The sequence below is a fragment of the Saimiri boliviensis genome, chromosome 12 (genome assembly GCF_048565385.1).
Source record: "Saimiri boliviensis isolate mSaiBol1 chromosome 12, mSaiBol1.pri, whole genome shotgun sequence".
Taxonomy (NCBI): domain Eukaryota; kingdom Metazoa; phylum Chordata; class Mammalia; order Primates; family Cebidae; genus Saimiri; species Saimiri boliviensis.
This window is the reverse complement of record NC_133460.1, coordinates 103,871,489-103,891,639: the sequence shown is the minus strand read 5'-3', so window position 1 is coordinate 103,891,639 and position 20,151 is coordinate 103,871,489. Positions and strand designations below refer to the sequence as shown.

Here is a 20,151-nt window from a genome sequence, read left to right as displayed (position 1 = left end):
AGTTTTAGGAGTTAGGAGGCTTTATACTTTTATACTTGATCTTTTGCACAGTACACTTTGAAAACTGGCTTTTGAATCTTTAGACACTTAAAACAGGTATTTATAGTAATTTAATGAGGACAATCTTTCGATGTCCCAAACAAAAAATTTAAACTGTGTATATTAAACCTTAACTATGCATCTTTTTTTTTTTTTTTTTTTTTTTTTTTTTTTTTTTTTTTTTTTTTGAGATGGAGTTTCACTCTTGTTGCCCAGGCTGGAGTGCACTGGCAAGTGATCTCGGCTCACTGCAACATCCACCTCCCGGGATGAAGTGATTCTCCTGCCTCAGCCCCCCAAGCAGCTGGGATCATGGGTGCACACCACCATGCCCAGCTAATTTTTATATTTTTAGTAGAGATGCGGTTTCATCATGTTAGCCAGGCTGGTCTTGAACTCCTGGCCTCGGTCTCCCAAAGTGCTGGGATTACAGGCGTGAGCCACAGCACCTGGCCTTAACCATGCATCTTAATTTTTGTACTTCCTATCCAATGTGCTAACAGGACAGAAAAAATGACTTAAGGCTGTTATAGTTTCCTTTTATTTAAGAGAGGCTGAGGTTCTTAGCTCAGGAGAGATTCATAGCATGTCTTAAACCACATCAGTGTTTTTCAGGACACGCTAGGATGGACTTGGCAACTAGCATAACATTGCACTGCTGTGCCTAACTTTTACCCCCGAGTGCCAGTGCGCTTATTTCCTGTGCTAGGATTACTTGTAATTTGGTCTGGGGAAGTTTTCTGGGTGGGTGCGCTGCACAAATTCCCTTGTTATTGTTATGAGCATGCAGTGACCTCACTTGGATCCAGGACTCTGCCAGCATTTAAAATCCTGCTCTCTTGCCTAAATTTAAGTATCACAGCTTGATCCCATTACAATGAGGTGGAAGCCAGCAACAGAAGTTTTAAAATCAGAACTCACCCCGCTGGGTGTAACCCTGTTCCCGGCCACCGGTACCCTTCAGGAGCCTGGAAATCCTCTTTTGGCAGCAGAGGGGGAGAGTGCTTGGAAATGCTCCGAGGAAAACGACTTTTAGAGGGGAATAGTGGGGAGCGAAGCAAGAGGCAGCCACCGGACACACTTGGCGTGGAACTGGGGCTGTGGGGTGGGTAGAGGGACAGTGAGCAGAACTGGTAGCTCAGAATAGAAGATACAAAAGAAAGTGCCAACTAGTGAAAGAACTGCAAAAGGACGGGGGGATGGGGGGAGGGCAACTAAGGAACAGTGTAGAAAAATAGCAATTAGTACAGCTAAAAATAAAGACCAATTTAGAGACAAAGCCAGATCCACAAGAAGAAAAATAAAACTCGCCAGAAAGACAATTTCTTGCAAACCAAATGTTCAAGAAAATGGGGGCTAATGGCACCCCCGCTGGAGCTGCTCTGCAGAAGAAATGAAATAATAGGAGACCGTGGAGCGCGCAGCGCCCAGCAGGTGACGCCGTGGGGGCCCCAGTGGTTCCGCTTGTGGAGCCCGAAGGCCCTGCCGGAGACTGTGCCCACGTGTCCCCAAAGTTACAGAAGTGTCCGGAGCGCGCGATGTGCGGGACAGGGCACCGCCGGGGCTGGAACCGGGTGGTGGTGGTGGTGGTGGTGGGGTTCCTGCAGAAATCTCTCAGGTCTCCCAGAGTCCTGGCGCGCGCGCGGCACTGCCGGCGAGAGGGCGCCCACCCGCGGCGGCTCGGCTAGCTCAGCGCACGGGCCCTGGGGACGCCCCACCCTCATTCGCTGGGCTGGAAGGCGCAGCGCTCACGAAGTCGGGGAGCAGCCAGGCCCCGGCAGGCGGGGATCCTGAGGTCGAGAGGCAAAGGCCATGGGCCAGGCCACGCTCGGACTCTGCAGGACCGCGAGGCCTCGGCTTCCCCGCCTGTGACCCGGGAGAGGACCCCGCCTGCCACCCCCGAAGTCGCGCTGAGAGCCCCTAAGCTCGGTGAGCCAGCGGCGCCGTGCCCGTTTCTCCCGGGCTGTAGAAGGCGGGAGACAGCGATGGGCGCGGGAGCTCGAAGCTGGGCGGGGCGGCCGGGGCTGCATCTCAGGCGAGGGCCAGCGACCCCGGGACGCGCTAACCGCCTCGGCTGGGCTACTAAGGTCCGGGCGGCTCGGGCTCCCTCTGGGCCATTGCACCCCATCCCTGGCGCAGGGCGGACTCCGGGCCATCAGGGGTCACCCGGGGTCGTCCTGCTCCGCCCGGGCACCCCGGGGCGGAACCCCGAGCCCCCACCAGCGGGGGCGGGCAGGGCGCTTCAGGAGCGCGCCACGCGGCGTCTGACTGGGAGGAGGGCGGCGGGCGGAGGCCGAGCGCTCTGGGGCGGTGCTGAGCCCGCTCCTCCTCCTCGCCCTCCTCCTCCTCCTCGCCTTCCTCCCGCTCTGCCGCCGCGCCGCCGGGCTGCTCCAGCTTCCTCCCCGGGCGCCCGCTGCGATGTTCAACCGCGCCGTGAGCCGGCTGAGCAGGAAGCGGCCGCCGTCAGGTAAGCGGCTCCGGGGACCCGCGGGCTGGCGGTCGCGGCGCCGTGTCGCCTGCCCGGCCTCCTGCCCGCCCTCCTGGGCTCGGGCGCGGCTCTGCTGTACCTCCCAGATGGGAGCCCCGGCCCATCGCCCCACTTCTCTCCGTTCTGTCCCGCACCTCCGCGGTCCCAGCCGCGACGGGAGCGCAGAGCTCCTCCCGAGCGCCCCGGGGAGGAAGTTTGGTTGAAAGGGGGAACAGCAGCAGTTTTCTTTTTAGCGATGGTCTGGGAGAAAAAGGAGCCCCGAAACATCCCCAAACTTTGGAAGCGGCAAGGGCTCCAGATTCCGAAAGCAGAATGGCTCGCGGGCTTCCCCCTCCGTGGCGCTCTCCGCCTCCGCTGCGGGCGTGGGTGGAAGGATGCCCGAGCGCCCGGGGAGCACGGCTGGACCTGGGCATCCGACTGGGCGACAGGGCCTGGGACGCCGGGGGCTTCGCTTCTGCCGCGAGGAGCCGAAAGGTGGGGTCGTGAGGGTGGCAGAAACCCAAGATGGGGAAGGGCACCTGTGCGGTCCGTGCCAGCGAAGTTCGGACGTTACAAAGGATTCGCCTTTGCTGTCACTCCGAGCCAGCCTGAGCCACGATCTAGGGCAACTTGATAGGACAAAGGCCCCACGGTGAAGGTGAAGTTATGCCCTTGATTCCGGTCCTCCTACTCTTTTTGCTCATCACAATAGCTATGACCTGTGCAGGTATTCGGGTGCGCCAAGGGCCTTGTCCACCGCGTTCGGTGAACTCTCCCTTCATCCCTAGGACAACCCGGTGAGCAAGGAGGGAGCGGAAGCCAGGCGCTGTTAGGTGACTTGCCCCAGTCACACCCAGCAGGTGATGGGGAGGCCTTCAAACCCAGGTTCGCCTGCCGCTGGAGTTCAGAGGCTTTCCCGGGCTTCCTACGCCAAGATTCACTTCTGTTTGGTGCTCAGAGTTTATACGCGTTGGTGCATTTCCTTTCTGCTCCTGATATTTTATGAGGGACATTGTGGACTGGGACCAGACTGGCTGGATCCGAATCTCACCTTAACCATATTCACCAGCCGTGGGACCTCTCTGCAGAATGAGGGTCTGCAAAATGGGCACAACAGTAGCTACCCTCCTTTTCAGCACGTAAGTGGAGCCTGTCTCCCATCCATCAAGTTTTGCAAATAATTGCACTTAGTATGTAGGATTTCATAGGGTTGTTGTAATTATCTTACATTGTTGTCCCGCACGTACTAAGTGCTCCATTAGAGTTAGTGGTCATATAAAACTTTTTGTGCTGTGTGTGAGTCAAATAATTCCCTTGTGGGTGTTAATGTTAACCATTCTCAATGGTTGGCATAGGCCTGTGGAGCCTGCTCAGAGCCTGGACTCGAATTAAACTCTTGGTTCTAACCTTGACTCTGTCATTCAGCAACACTGGGCAAATTACTTGATCTCTCTGGGCCTCCGTTTCAATGATGTGCTGGAGCTGGCTCAAACTGGCTTGCAAAAGCTAGTTGCTAAATATTCAAGAAGTCTGGGAACTGGTTGTTAAACCATAGGTAGCTTGAAAGCAGTTATGATGGGATAGTTACATCATGAAAATCAACAAATGCTAAAAAAGAAGGCTTCCTCTTGACTCAGGAGAGCTGATGTACCAGCATACCTCTGAATCACTTTCTCCATCTGCAAAGTGGGTTTCATAGAGTTATGGGATTAAATACACAAAACCATATGAAACCCCTAGTACAATGCGTGGCACATAATAGATGTTTAATAATTATTAGCTTTTCTCCCTTTTGCCTGTTATAAATAGAGCTGCTATGAATAGCCCTGTACATGTTACTTGTTACTTTGACAAACAGAACCGTTGATTCCTGGGAGATAAATGGATTTAGGGTGATTTTGCATGTAGCCAGGTTGTACCCCAAAAAGACTGAAGGCAGTTTTAGGGAATAAATTGTTTCAGGGCAACAAAATTTTAAGCCTAATAAAACGTGGTTATATCACTTATAAAAAGGTCAGTCTCAGGCCGACCGCAGTGGCTCACACCTGTGATCCCAGCATTTTGGGAGGCTGAGGCAGGAGAATTGCTTGAGCTCAGGAGTTCCAGATAAAACTGGAAAACATGACGAAACCCCATCTCTACAAAATATACAAAAAATATTCAGGCATGATGGTGCGTGCCTGTAATCCCAGCTCCTTAGAAGGCTGAGGAGGATGACTTGAACCTGGGAGGTTGAGGCTGCAGTGAGCTTAGATCATGCAGCTGCACTCCAGTCTGGGTGACAGAGTGAGACTCTGTCTCAAAACAAACAAAAAAAGGAAAGAAAGAAAGATCAGCCACTAAACATCATGGTTGGGTACTGGATGCCTCAACTCCAATAGCCTGATTTTCTTTGGAATTGTAGGTGTAAGGTTTGCCCCCATTATGGGAAATAACCTGAGTTCTTGCCTGATTGGTCATCACCACCTAGCCATCGAAAAGCAGCGTAATGAGAAAGGGGTTATTTTAGCCAGGCACAGTGGCTCATGCCTGTAATCCTAGCACTTTGGGAGGCTGACGCAGATGCATCACCTGAAGTCAGGAGTTCAAGACCAGCCTGGCCAACATGGTGAAACCCTGTCTCTACTAAAATACAATAGTTAGCCGGGCATGATGGCAGGTGCCTGTAATTCCAGCTACTCAGGAGGCTCAGATGGGAGAATTGCTTGAATCTGGGAGATGATGGTTGCAGTGGGCTGAGATCGCGGCATTGCACTCCAGCCTGGACTGCTGAGCGAGACTCTGTCTTAAAAAAAAAAAAAATGAAAAAAAAAAATGAAAGAAAGGGGTCATTTGGGCCTGGGGACAGAGGTACTAAGTCAAAAAGCCAGCCAAGTGATCCTTGGGATCCTGTACTGATTTTTTTTTTTTTTTTTTTTGGTAATTTTGAGTTATTTTTTTCTTTTCTTTCCCTGCCCCCCTTTCTTTCTTTCTTTTTTTGATGGAGAAGTCTAGCTCTGTCACCCAGGCTGGAGTGGAGTGGCATGATGTTGGTTCACTGCAACCTCCACCTCCTGGGTTCAAGCGATTCTCCTTCCTCAGCCTCCCAAGTAGCTGGGATTACAGGTGCCTGCCACCATGCCCAGCTAATTTTTTAACTTTTAGTAGAAACGGGGTTTCACTGTATTGGCCAGGCTGGTCTTGAACTCCTGACCTCAGGATTCGCTCACCTTGGCCTCCCAAAGTGCTGGGATTACAGGCATGAGCTGCTGCCCCAACCTGAATTATTTTTCTTAAAGAGGCTCCTCAAATTCTATAAACTTCAGGCCCCACGAAAGCTGGAGCTGCCCCTGCAGGACCTCTGATTTGAAACTGGCTGTGGCCCTGCCTCCCCTAGCACCTTCTGTTTTACACCTTTCCTACCTTTCAGCAAAATCGCACTGGAGACACTGTCTTTCCGCGAAGGATTTTGAGTTCCTAACCCTCCTTCCAAGATTCAGAGTGGGGTTTCCTCATTCTCCTTCCTGAGGTTTCTCAAAGTGTGTTCTGCCAGTCGTGTGGGTTCAGGAGGGGCTTGATAAAGTGCAGCTTCTCAGGCCTCACTGAGACCCACTGATTATTCTTGGGGACTGTAGATGGGGCAAGAGGGTAGGCTGCATCTTCAACAAGCACCCTGGAGAATTCTCAGGCCAGTGAAATGTGAGGGTCCCCCAAAGGGATTCTGTCCACTCACCCTGCTTAGTTATCAACCTTGAATTGTTAATAACTGGGATATGCCCATCTGAGATGGGAAGCCGAAGCCACCCCACTCCCCACCCCTGCAGCTGCATCCAGGGGTGACCTCTCAGGGGAATTCCCACCCTGCCAGGCAGGCCTCAGCCGTCCCCTCAGGCCTGTCATACAGGATCCCATTAAACCCTTGGGAACAGTTTCAAGTTTATGGCTGGGCTTGTTTTATTTAAAGATGACAGTTTGCATAGCGATTTAATGTCTTTGTTTTAACAACCCTGAAGCAGGGTAGCCTTGGCCGCTGGGGAAACTTTCTCTGCAGAACATCATCTGCCCAGGGCTGCAGGGACAGAGGGGTCAGGCCGAGGGGCATTGTTTTCTACAGGTGTGATCAGCGGTGAGCCAGCTGAGCCTCTGGGACTTGCTCTGGCCACCACCAAGCGCAGCCCATAGCCTGGAGGGTGTGAGGTGCTCACTGTGTTTTATCCACCTTGGCTGATGTGTATTTGATCTGATGTCTCATTTCTTCATGGTTGGAAATGTAGATGTCTAGCCAGATGCTTGGCATGGCCACTTCCTAGGGCTTCCTGGGTGAACGGAGTCACTTCCCTCCCTGGGTTCAGTGAGTCCCTGGACACTGGGCTCTGGGAACCTGCTGCTTAAACTGCACTAAATTTATGCCCCTGAATTTCTTCTGCTTCCCCCAGATAGCTCTCTGCTGCAGCAGCCCTGGGGGTGGTGGAGCAGAGGGGGCCCCCCTGGCAGGCAGCAGTAGTGGTCCCTTGATAAGAGCTGTCAGGCGGCATCCGCTGGAATGAGACAGCCCTTTGCAGACTTGTGGGGACAAACTTCCCTTCCAAGCAAGTTCCCATCTGTCACGGGCCCTGCTAAGCACCCTCAGGTCTACCTTGCTGCCCTGCTGCCTGGTGGGGGGCCCCTTAGCTGACCGAGTCCTTCCCAGTCCCATTTTTCCTGCTCCCTACTCTACCCCTGAAGGGACTGGACAATACCCTCCTGTGCCTTTGCTCCCCCAGCTGTACTTTGTCCTGTCCCAAAGCCTGGGTCTCCCTGCTCCAGCAGCCCCACCCTTATAGGCCCCACTGCCTCCTACCCTCTGCACTTGACAGAGCAGCGAGCCTGAGCAGGAGGGAACCATTTCATTTCTGAGCAGGAGGGAACCATTTCGTCTGGAGAGCTGCAGAGGCCACTAAGGGGCAGGGACTTGTCCGGAGCCACCCATTTCAGAAGGGGCAGACCAGAGAACTCAAGTCCTGGACCCAAGTCCACAGCTACCTAAACACAACAGCCATTTAGAGTGTTTGCTAAAATGTGTTTAGAGAATGAATGTGGAGCTGATAACTCTCCTTCCTTCCTTCCTCCCTCCCTTCATTCCTCTCTTCCTCCCTCCCTCCCTTTCTCCCATCCTTCTTTTCTCTGGTCAGGACATTAGAAACAAACAAAGCCATCATCAAACACCTTTATCATTTCACACAGAAAAAGACATTTTAACACACCCAGTAGTAGGAAAGATACCATCTCAGGTAGAATCTTCTAGAGATTGTCACTCCTGGGGAGAGACACCGGGCACCTGAGGGACAGGAGTGTGAGGAAGACTCTGTGACACCGCACTCCCTTTTGTGTGTCCTGAACTGTGCCCATGTAAAGAAACAGTGATCTATTTAAAAGCAAAAACCAAACAAGCAACCCAAGCCTGTCCTTACTCCACCAGCACAGCTCGCTCGGTAAATATTTCCTGGTCTTCCTTCTCGTTTCTTCATGGACCAGTGAGGAAAACTTCCTACCAGCCTGTGGCACTGTGGGCAGGCGGCCACCTGGGAACTCCTGGCCTCCTCTCCTCAATTCTTTTTAAGTTCCGTGAGAAAATGGGCCCAACCTTTCATTTCTGGCATCTTTCTCTGTGTTTTTCTCTCCAGCCAGACACCCTGGGGTTGAATCCCAGCTCATTCACTTCCTCTTGTTTCTTTGTAGCAAGTTATTTATCCTTGCTGTGCCTCAGTTTCCTGATCTGTCAAATGGGGCCCAAACTTCCAAGGATAGTTGTAGAGTTTTGATGTGATATAGTAAGTGCTCAGTAAATGTCAGCTATTTTTAATAGCTATTTGTCCTCCTTTCTGTGCCCTCTGCTCTCAGCCTGGTGCCTGGCTTTGCTCATTCCTTAGAAAATATTTATTACGGGCCGGGCGCGGTGGCTCAAGCCTGTAATCCCAGCACTTTGGGAGGCCGAGGCGGGTGGATCACGAGGTCGAGAGATCGAGACCATCCTGGTCAACATGGTGAAACCCCGTCTCTACTAAAAATACAAAAAAAACTAGCTGGGCATGGTGGCACGTGCCTGTAATCCCAGCTACTCAGGAGGCTGAGGCAGGAGAATTGCCTGAACCCAGGAGGCGGAGGTTGCGGTGAGCCGAGATCGCGCCATTGCACTCCAGCCTGGGTAACAAGAGCGAAACTCCGTCTCAAAAAAAAAAAAAAAAAAAAAAAAAAGAAAATATTTATTACTATAAAATGTATACTTGAGTGCCAGACATCATGCTGACCCCGAAGAAGACACAGCCTTTGCTTTCAGGAAATGTGCCATCCACCTGACTGACCCTGGAGGAGAAAGTCACTTACTTTGCCTCAAGGGAGGGTACAGGACAGATTGAGGCCGAGCAGGAGAGTGAGGGCAGCTTTACGCATAAGTGTCAGGCCCCAGAGGACCCACAGGGGCTTCTGGAAGTGGAGAAAATCGATGGCAGGGTCTTTGTTTTCAGGCTAGGGCCGCTGGGTCATTTTCTTTTTTCTGGCCTTTGCCTGGAAAGTGGAGAGTCTAGGGAGGCTGCAAATAACAGTTGAGCGTTCTTGTTTCCTTCCCTCTGGTAGAAACTGGAAACCAGTGGCCAACTGTTGTTTAGTCCACTTAAAAGAGGATGTTGAGGCTTGTTTTTTTCTTTGGACCCAAGGGTGCTTGGGAGCCCTCCAGTCTCTGCCTTTCTCACACAAGTTGTCTCTGAGAAGGCAGTGGATTGTTGGACGCGTGGAACTTCTCAGGTGGACCCCAGAGCATGGAATGTAAGGAATGGCCCCCACCCCCTTTCAGTGTCTGCAGTTTGCCTGTCAACTTGGCCCTGGGTGGGGCGGGGGCTGGGAAGAGTGTGCTGTAAGGACACAGAGGTGCACAGGTGACTTTGGAAGGGCCACCGGGAGCACTTGACTTTCTGTGAGGCCCAAGCCCTCGTGTGAAAACACCACGATGCCCTTTCTGAGTGGAGCCAACCCTTTCCACCTGCTTTCTTGCTCCTGACTTGGATGCTGGCAATTATAATGATTATTGAAAAATATTTTTTCGCTTTTAACATTACTTCCTGTTAACTGCAGTTCAATCAAATCTCTCCAGCAGGGGAACTGCATGTAGGCAGGGTAGTTATTCTCAGCAGTTAGATACTGGAGCTGGTAAACACTTAAATAATATTTAGATACAATGTTTCCATGGCCCAGTTTCTCTGGAGCCTTACACAGATCACCAGTTGTAACAAAATGACTCTCTGATTCTAAATTGGGAGGACTTAAAAAAAAATGTAATACACTTGATGTGGTATAGGTGACAAGAGGTTTTAAATAAGTTTTGTGGTGTATGTACTTTCTTTGAAACTTCATTACAAAGTAAGAGTATTTTAAAGGAGTACAGTGTGTGTGCACACGTGTGCATGTGAGTTGTACCAAACCACTTTGGAATTTAGAGTTAGTAGCTCTGCCTTTTCCTGGACTCGAATGTTTAATAGCCTGTGAGATTGGGGGAGTACTTTGGGACAGACCTTCTGAGAATGTTAAGTTGGCTCTGCTGTTGAGGAAACTGAATAGTGAGATATTACTAAAATATTATTTGACTTGGAGAAATTGTCTACACAGGATAATTACACAGACCTTCCTGCAGATTAACAGCAGAAATCCATGCTGTGCGCATTCAGCTCCGTTGAGTGTGACAGATGCCTTTTGAGTATGGATTTCCAAGGAATTAATGTCTGGAGAAGGTCTCTGTGAGATATGACATCATAGCATCTATAAATAATGCATCATAAAAGAAGCTGCAAACAACCAGCCCCAGCCATCTGCACAGTGATGCTTTACCCACCCTTGAAATAATGGCTTTTACTGAAGCCGGAAGCCACATAGGACAGCATAAGCATAAATGGAAAATGCATATACATTGTGTTTGTGTGCTAGATGATTCCACCTGGTCTTATGTGACTTTTTTTTTTTCCTGCATGGATTGGACTCTTACCCAGTTTTCTGTTTTTTGTTTTGTTTTGTTTTTTTCCCCAAAGTGTGATTGTTATTGGTTTCTTAAAGGCTGTTGTGTTCTGGTCTCTGTGAATATAAAGATCAGCAGGTATAAAAACTAAAAATGGCAATAGAGCCTTTGGTAAAGAGCATGTACTCTGGAGCAGGGGTGCCTGGGTTTGGGTTATGATTTTCCACTTTTTAGCCGGGACCCTTATAAGTTACTGTGCCTCAGTTTCTTCATCTGCAAAGTGGGGATAATACTAACCAAATCAGTAGGTTACTATGAGAAGTGAATGATTTAATTCAGGTAAAACTTGAAATAGTATCTAGTACATTGTAAATAATTTGCAAGTTTTTTTTTTTTTTTTTTTTTAAACGGATTCTTGTTCTGTTGTCCAAGCTGGAGTGCAGTGGTATGATGATCTTGGCTCACTGCAACCTCCGACTCCTGGGTCCAAGTGATTCTCCTGCCTCAGCCTCCCAAGAAGCTGGGGATTACAGGAGTGTACCATCACACCCGGCTAACTTTTGTATTTTTAGTAGAAACACAGTTTTGCCATGTTGTCCAGGCTGGTCTTGAATGCCTGGCCTCAAGTGATCCACCCACCTCGGCCTCCCAAAGTGCCCAGATTACAGGTGTGAGCCACCATGCCTGGCCCATTTGCAAGTATTAACCATTCATATTAGCTAATGACAGATTAATCTGAAAATAAATTTGGTGAAAAATACATATTTTGCATGCAAAAAATTTGAAGATCTAAAATGATTTAAAGAGCCCAGGAGCTGGCTGGGTACAGTGGCTCATGCCTGTAATCCCAGCATTTTGGGAGGCCAACATGGGTGGATCACAAAGTCAGGCATTTGAGACCAGTCTGGCCAACATAGCGAAACCCCGTCTCTACTAAAAATACAAAAAATTAACCGGGCGTGGTGGCATATGCCTGTAATCCTAGCTACTTGGGAGGCTGAGGCAGGAGAATCACTTGAACCTGGGAGATGGAGGTTGTATTGAGCCGAGATGGTGCCACTGTACTCCAGCCTAGGTGACAGTGAGAGACTCCATCTCAAAAAAAGAAAGAAAAAAAAAAGAAAGAAAAAACAGAGCCCAGGAGCTAAGAAAACAAAGAACACCAAAAACTTGTATTCATTGCAAAAACGTTTTACAGCTGGAATAAACAATGACAAAAATAAAACTGAGCCTGACAAAATTGAAACAAACAAATATCACAAGCAAGTATTTCCTAGCTGGAGAGATTGTAAAGGTGCTGGAGAACATGCTTGACGTATTTTTCCGCCTATGCATTCCAATCCTGCTTTCTTGTGTAATCTGTCTAAAGTGGAAACTTTTATCAATGAAAAGGGATAGAAGAGTATTGGAACTTTGTGGATCCAAGTGCCAGAAGTTGGGCAGCTGGGAAATCTTGGTTTTGCTTTATTCTTAAGTTCAGAAGTAAACCTGTTTTGCTATTGAGAAAGGTTATTTCTTCTAATATCACTGGACTGGTTGTAACATTCATTCATTCATTCATTTAATTAATTTTAACCTGCTTCCCCTTCACCCTTGGAGTAAAATTTTTTTCTTTCTTTTTTTAATACCTTTTTTTTTTTTTTTTTTTTGAGACAGGGTCTGGCTCTGTCACCCAGGCTGGAGCATAGTGGCGCAATATTGGCTCACTGTAGTTTCTGCTTCCTGGGCTCCAGTGATCCTCCCACCTCAGCCTCCTGAGTAGCTGGGACTGCAGGCCCATACCACCATGCGTGGCTTTTGTTGTTGTTGTTTGTTTGCTTTTTGAGATGGAGTCTTGCTCTGTCACCCAGGCTGGAGTACAATGGCATGATCTCGGCTCACTGAATCCTCCACCTCCTGGGTTCAAGCAATTCTCCTGCCTTAGCCTCCCGAGTAGCTGGCATGCACTAACTCCATCTCTATTAAAAATATAAAAAATCATGCCCTATTTTTTTTTGTATTTTTAATAGAGACAGAGTTTCACCATGTTGGCCAGGCTGGTCTTGAACTCCTGACCTTTTGATCTGCCTGCCTAGGCCTCCCAAAGTGCTGGGATTACAAGCATGAGCCACCATGCCCAGCCTAATTTTTGTATTTTTTTTTTGAGACGGAGTTTCGCTCTTTTTACCCTGGCTGGAGTGCAATGGCACGATCTCGGCTCACCGCAACCTCCGCCTCCTGGGTTCAGGCAATTCTCCTGCCTCAGCCTCCTGAGCAGCTGGGGTTACAGGCACGTGCCACCATGCCCAGCTAATTTTTTGTATTTTTAGTAGAGATGGTGTTTCACCATGTTGACCAGGATGGTCTCGATCTCTTGACCTCATGATCCACCCGCCTCGGCCTCCCAAGGTGCTGGGATTACAGGCTTGAGCCACTGCGCCCAGCCTAATTTTTGTATTTTTTGTGGAGACGGGATTTCGCCATGTTGCCCAGGCTGGTGTTGAACTCCTGAGCTCAAGCAATCTGCCCACTTTGGCCTCCCAAAGTGCTGGAAATACAGGCATGAGCCACCATGCCCAGTGGGTTGCAACATTTAAAGTGAACTGAGATGGCTTAGGAATTCATAACTTAGTGTGTCCCCTGAGCAGGGCACCCTGAGTAGCGGAAGTACCCTCAGTCTAAGCGCTATCCCTGTCTGCTCAGTAACATTGGATGCTGGGGACAGTGACTTGGAAAAGAGAGATATTACCCAGTGAGTAGAGTTTGCAAATGCTGTCTCATCAAGATCTGTCTATACTGATGTCAATCAAGATGGATTTTAAAAGGGTGGGGTGCCGTAGCCAAAAGCCTTAATCAAACTTGAAAGACAATCAGGAAGTCTTAGAAAAATTCACACCATTTCTGGAGAAAATGAAAACTTATGACAGATAAAGAGTAGGTATCTCGGATAGAAGGATCTTACATGCCACTTATGGGGACAGAAGGTGGGCAACAAGGCAAGAAGGAATTTCTCTTTATCTAGGGCACCAAAGCCAGAAAACCAATACCCATGGCTATAAAGAACAGTCCCATCTTGGTGTACTTTCTGAGCCATCCCTGAAAATTCCATGCTCTACTGTAATAGTGTTGGTTGTAAATGTATTTCATGACATGTGATGCAAAGGAGATGACAGCCCAGGAGACGATGGAATGGAAGTGCTCACTCGTTTTCTGTGTTCCCAGGAGCGCTGGGATGCTGTAGACGGGGCCCTGGTGAGGACAGTTGACCTCCCACATAGGTCCCAGTATTGCTTCCATCCAGTGATTCATTAGCTGCATCATCTGGATAGGTCATTTTATCTTCTGGATTCTTGCTTCCCAGTCTATAAAGTAAGGTCGTGGGGGAGGTGGGGCTGGACCACATTGGTGTGTTTCCAGTTATAAAACTTTTTGTTCAAATGAAAACAGACATATAAACCTAATATACAAAAATAATTAGAGTATAAATAAAGGGTGGGGGGTTAGCGATTGTCTGTCAGTGAGGCTAACTGTTTTAACTCTCAGACACTCTGTTGCCTAAATGGTAATCTAATGTGTGTATTTATTTGCAAGACAGCATGGTGGTGAAAACCCAACCATGGTCTGGTTTATTATGGAAAAGAATATCAAGCGTTTTGGAATCCTTTCAGACCAAGGCTGAAAACTTATGGCCAAAGTGGTTCTGCCATGGCAAGAGAAATTTGCAGCTGCCTAGATTGTTCCTGGAACAGTGAACTTGTGTCTCTGTATTTATTTACTTAAGAGAAAATCTGCTGGGGAAATGGAGTAAACTGTCAAACTGTATTCTCTGGGCAAAGAGCAGAATAGTAAATTAGTGGAATGCTTGCCAGAATGAACCCTGCTGCAGAAATTTCTTGTAATAATGATCTTTTAATTGAATTTATACTTTGTTGGAAAGAAACTCAGTGTTCGGGAGCTTGCCACTGCAGCATTTACAAAGAGAACAGGGAACTAATTTAATATCCATGAACTGAAGAGTCACTTTAGAAAAGCATCAACTCCATTTGGTGATGTGTTTAAGTGAGTTTGCTTCATGGTTAGAGGAAAGGATTTGTCCCAAATAAATCTCTTACGTACTCCATCACCAATGAGCATCGAAGCACAGTCCCTGCTGGGTTTCTGGGTTTCTGATTTATTGATGATTGATTGATTGAGACAGGATCTTGCTCTGTCATCCAGGCTGGAATACAGTGGCACAGTCATGGATCACTGCAGCCTTGACCTCCTGTGCTCAAGCTATCCTTCCACCTCAGTCTGTCAAAGAGCTGGGACTAAAGGTGCCTGCCCCTATGCTCAGCTAAGTTTCGTATTTTTTGTACACACAGTATTTCACTGTGTTTGGCAGGCTGGTCTCAAATACCTGTTCAAGTGACCGACTCACCTGGGCCTCCCAAAGTGCTAGGGTTATGGGTGTGAACCACCGAGCCCAGCCTAGTTTTAAAATATTTTATAGAGATGGGATCCCAGTATGTTGCCCAGGGGCTGGTCTTGAACTCCTGAGATCAAGCCATCCTCCTACCTCAGCCTCCCTAAATGTTTGAATTACAGGCGTGAGCCACTGTGTCCAACTGGCCTGGTTCTACTTTACTTAGCCCATGTCAGCCAGTGAATGTCTGAAATCTAGGTAGTGTCCCCAGGTGCTTGGATTCTGAGTCCCAGGGGATCAAGAAATCAACATGTATTTTGATCCCTCATAGAACATCAGAGATCATAGGAGCTGTTAATATTAAGTCAGTCCAGTGTGCTCTGATAGAGATTTTCTCCAAAAACATTTTTAGCTGTGTGGCCCCCTAGCTATTTGCAGCAATTAATAATTATGAGACTCAATTTTTAAAAAGTGTAATTTAAAAGTGATTCACTTTGCTGATTTTTTTTTTCTTTGGCGGGGATGGAGTCTCACTGTGTCACCAGGCTGGAATGCAGTGGCATGATCTCAGCTCACTGCAACCTCTGCCTCCCAGGTTCAAGTGATTCTTCTGCCTCAGCCTCCCAAGTAGTCGGGACTACAGGTACACACCACCACACCTAACTAATTTTTGTATTTTTAGTAGAGATAAGGTTTTACCATGTCAGCCAGGCTGGTCTCGCAAACTCCTGACTTCAGGTATCCACCTGCCTCAGCCTCCCAAAGTGCTAGGATTACAGGTGTGAGCCACTGCACCCAGCCTATAAATTATATTTAACGCAGTGTTTTGTTTGTTTGTTTGTTTTCCGAGATGGAGTCTTGCTCTGTTGCCCAGACTGGAGTGCAGTGGCACAATCACTGCTCACTGCAACCTCTGCCTCCCAGGTTCAAGCAATTCTCCTGCCTCAGCCTCGTGAATACCTGGGATTACAGGTGCCCACCACCATGCCCGGCTAATTTTTGTATTTTTAGTAGAGATGGGATGTCACCATGTTGGCCAAGCTGATCTCGAACTCCTGATCTAGTGATCTGACCACCTCAGCCTCCCAAAGTGCTGGGATTATGGGCATTAACCACCATGTCCAGCCAGTGCAGTGTTTTAAAAGATCAAAATTAATGCAAAAACATCCATGTTGAACAAAATATCTGAAGTTTAAATAAAGTCAGGCAAAGTAACAGTGATGCTAAGCCATATTGGAGCCTGAAGCAAAAGGAAAAATCAGTATAACCAATTCTGTCTTTATTTAAAATTTGGGTATTTTAGCCTGGTGCAGTGGCTCACGCCTGTAATCCCAGCACTTTGGGAGGCCGAGGCAGGCAGATCATGAGGTCAGGAATTCAAGACCAGCCTGATCAACACCGTGAAATCTCGTCTCTTCTAAAAATACAAAAATTAGCTGGGTGTGGTGGCGCATGACTGTAATCCCAGCTACTTAGGAGGCTGGGGCAGTAGAATTGCTTGAACCTGGGAGGCGGAAGTTGCAGTGGGCCCAGATCATACCACTGCATTTCAGCCTGAGGGATAAAAGGAGACTCTGTCCAAAAAAAAAAAAAAAAAAAAAAAAAAATTGGACATTGTTTTCATCATGGATTTTTTAGCATAAATCTTGATTTTTTTAAAAAAAAAATGTTGCCTGAAATGATCATTTATCTTGATGCCTGGATATTCTGGCAACCCTCTGACATTCTGCACCATCTCCTGAATCCTATCCTGCAATGAGTTTTTAAATCTCTGTGTCAAACTCAACAGCACCTGCTGGAGATATAAGATGAGGACATACAAGAGGCTTCAGACTAGTGGGAGTCAGTCATATCAATTGTCACAGCACAGCACCACAATTGTACGGCTGTGCACAAAGTGCCATGGGGCAGCAGTTGCTGTTGAGTCAAGGTTCTCTGGGAGGAGGATTTGAGTGAGACTTGAGGGCTGTCTCCAAACTGGTCAGTGGACACAAGAGTAGGGGAAGGATTTGGTTGGAAACGGCAGGTCCCTTCACCTCGAGCCTCAGTTTACCCCAACTATAAAATGGAGGAAATAGTAGTGCCTGCCTTACAGGGTGGTGTGACAAGAATGAGTCTATCACATTAAGCACCTAGAACAGAGCCTGGCACATAACTTGGCGTATGTCAGCTGTGATGGCAATCACAGTGCTGGCTATTGCATGCAGATTTCTTAAAATGACAGTGTTCTTTTGGCCACATATGCAGTCTGAGATTTGCTTTGCAGACATCCACGACAGCGATGGCAGTTCCAGCAGCAGCCACCAGAGCCTCAAGAGCACAGCCAAATGGGCAGCATCCCTGGAGAATCTCCTGGAGGACCCAGAAGGCGTGAAAAGATTTAGGGTTTGTCTCTTTCATTGTTAATCGGGATGGATGCAGTATGTGTGGAAGTTTAGATGCATGCAGGGGAGAAATAGGCAGTTCAGCATTGTCTATCAGCTTAGCACTCTCTGTGCCAGCTCGAGAGATCAGTACTGTCTATCCCAGCTTGAGGGTGAGACTTTGTCATCTGTCATGACCATGTTGGCAACACTGTCACAGATAATCCTGGACAGACACTGAGGGGCATGAGCAGCCTGTGTCTGGTTTTTGTGTAGTGAGGTGGGAGGGGAAGCAGGGTGTGGGGAGAAGATACATGCCCATTGGTGGAGTCTGTATGAGGAATTCCCAGTTCTGGGTATCTCTGATGTGAAGGCTTGTTCTCTCGTGCTTGGGGGATTCTCAGAATGCATTGTTGACAGAGTGAGAGAGGCTGCCAATGTGAACTTGGTGAAGGGACCTCTGAGAGCAGGGCTGATGGATGGGGAACTGTCAGTGCCACTTAGAAATAAGTTTTCCCCGGCCGGGCATGGTGGCACACTCCTGTAATCCCAGCACATTGGGAGACTGAGACAGGCAGATCACAAGGTCAGGAGTTCAAGACCAGCCTACCAATATGATGAAACCTGTCTCTACTAAAATACAAAAATTAGCCAGGTATGATGGTGGGCGCCTGTAGTCCCAGCTACTCAGGAGGCTGAGGCAGGAATCACTTGAACCCAGGAGGCAGAGGTTGCAGTGAGTCGAGATCGCACCACTGCATTCCAGCCTGGGTGACAGAGCAAGACTCTGTCTCAAAAAGGAAAAAAGAAGAAAGAAAGAAAGAGAGAAAGAGAGAAAGAAGGAAGGAAGGAGAAAGGAAGGAAGGAAGAAAGGAAAGAAAGAAAAAGAAAGAAAGAAAGAAGGAAGGAAGGAAAGAAAGAAAGACAGACAGAAAGAAAGAAAGAAAGAACTTTTCCAACTAGCAGAAGCCCCTGTTGCCAGTTGGAGGACCACATGTGAATTTTGAGAATGAGTTCCGATCACTTCTGTCTTTAAGTCTTGGGTCAGGAATAGGATGAGTTCTCATGCAGCTGGTCTCTGTTGGGGCTCCCAGGAGGGGAGTGGCAGGTGGTACTTGGTTTCTAGTTCCTGGTCACCAGGCTACTGTGAGCAGTGTTTGCAACCCAGGAGGTCTCTGCTCAGCAGAGTAGCTGACTGTGCCACGGACTGCCCAAGATCTGCCAAAAGAAAACACACATACCTCCAACTTAAAATAGTTTTTATCATGGTGCTTTAGACACGCTTCATGTGTTTTCTTTTCTTTTGTTTAAAAAAAAAAGAGCCTGATTTTAGAGGAATGTACTTTGTTTAAACACTGTCTGGAAGGAACTAATATATCTTCCACTTTAATTTACTTTTTGGTAATTTATTGTCAGCTTAGAAATATGAGTAGATTCCTGCTTCATCTGTACTCTTCGTTACAATTTCAAACCATTAAAGTCAAATGCACATGAAATTCTAGCTTTAACATTAAACATACGCATTTGTTTTTGAGAGTGGAGTTTTCCGAGGGTAACTGAACCATGTTCCTCTGTTGAATTTTGCCGTATCAGTCTTTGAAGGGAAATGCCATTTGTTTCATTTTTTAAAAATGTGGGATACTGTGTAACTCTTTTTCTTTGTATCCACAGGAATTTTTAAAAAAGGAGTTCAGTGAAGAAAACGTTTTGTTTTGGCTAGCGTGTGAAGATTTTAAGAAAATGCAAGATAAGAAGCAGGTATTTCCTCCACTCTGTAATCACTTTTTTGACTTTTTTTTTCCATTTCCTTATAAAGTTACAACTGCCTTTCCAATAGATTCTGAAATTGCCTAAAGAAACCTGATTCACATTAGTTTTGGGGGAAGATTTAAGCTCCAGATCAAGTATCTTGTGTCGATCAAATATTAATCTTTTTATTTTTTATTTTTTTGAGACAAAGTCTCGCTTTGTCACTAGGCTAGAGTGCAGTGGCAGAATCTTGGCTCACTTCAACCTCTGTCTCCTGAGTTTAAGTGATTCTCCTGCCTCAGCCTCCCGAGTAGCTGGGACTACAGGCATGCCCCACTATGCCCAGCTAATTTTTGTATTTTTAGTAGAGATGGGGTTTCACCATGTTGGCCAGGATGGTCTTGATCTCTTGGCCCTGTCATCTGCCTGCCTCAGCCTCCCAAAGTGTTGGAATTACAGACATCAGCCACCATGCCCAGCCCTTTTTTTTTTTTTTTTTTTTTTTTTTTGAGATGGAATCTTGCTCTGTCACCAGGCTTGAGTGCAGTGGCACAATCTCAGCTCACTGCAGCCTCTACCTCCCGAGTTCAAGCGATTCTCCTGCTTCAGCCTCCTGAGTAGATGGGACTATAGGCGCACACAACCACACCCAGCTGTTTTTGTATTTTTAGGAGAGACAGAGTTTTACCATGTTGGCCAGGATGGTCTCGATCTCTTGACCTCGTGATTTACCCACCTCGGCCTCCCAAAGTGCTGAGATTACAGGTGTAAGCCACTGCGCCCAGCCCATTAATCATTTTTAAAAGGATGAGTGAATCCATTTTTAAACGGAGCTGTTCAAATGGACCAATATTTAAAATAAAAATAACAACTTATGTCATTTAGAATTTCTCATACCATTTTTTTCTTCATGAATAAGTTATGAGGATGTTTCCCCCAGAGTTTGACATGTTAGCATTTTTGGACGTGGTAAAACAATATGCAGATGTGTAATGATGGTAAAAGCACAAGATGCATCAGAGGGATTGTCGATTATTCAATATACCATTCTGAGCGTCTCATAGTTGGCGAGCATCCTGCATAGAAAGTCTCTGACTGTTCTCCTGGGTAGATGTGTCCTCTTTGCCTTCATTCCCAATGTTAACTGTTGGGTCTAAGGGAGGTGGATGAGATTATGGGGAAGGAGGCT

The 20,151-nt window shown here is 47.6% G+C and overlaps 1 protein-coding gene across 2 annotated transcripts in view; it reads left to right on the top strand.

Moving 5' to 3' along the window:
• The first annotated feature begins 2,376 nt into the window (after positions 1-2,376).
• Positions 2,377-20,151, top strand: part of RGS10 (regulator of G protein signaling 10) — a 43,670-nt gene continuing 25,895 nt past the window's right edge. Inside the window, exons 1-3 of one of the 2 annotated variants that reach the window (XM_003922146.3) lie at positions 2,377-2,506; positions 17,117-17,235; positions 18,885-18,971. In XM_003922146.3, the coding sequence (XP_003922195.1) occupies positions 2,458-2,506; positions 17,117-17,235; positions 18,885-18,971 (255 nt within the window). In that variant the 5' untranslated portion in view covers positions 2,377-2,457. Of the gene's footprint in view, positions 2,507-8,815; positions 9,287-17,116; positions 17,236-18,884; positions 18,972-20,151 lie in introns of those variants that run through there. The other variant, XM_074382961.1, reaches the window with a different exon arrangement.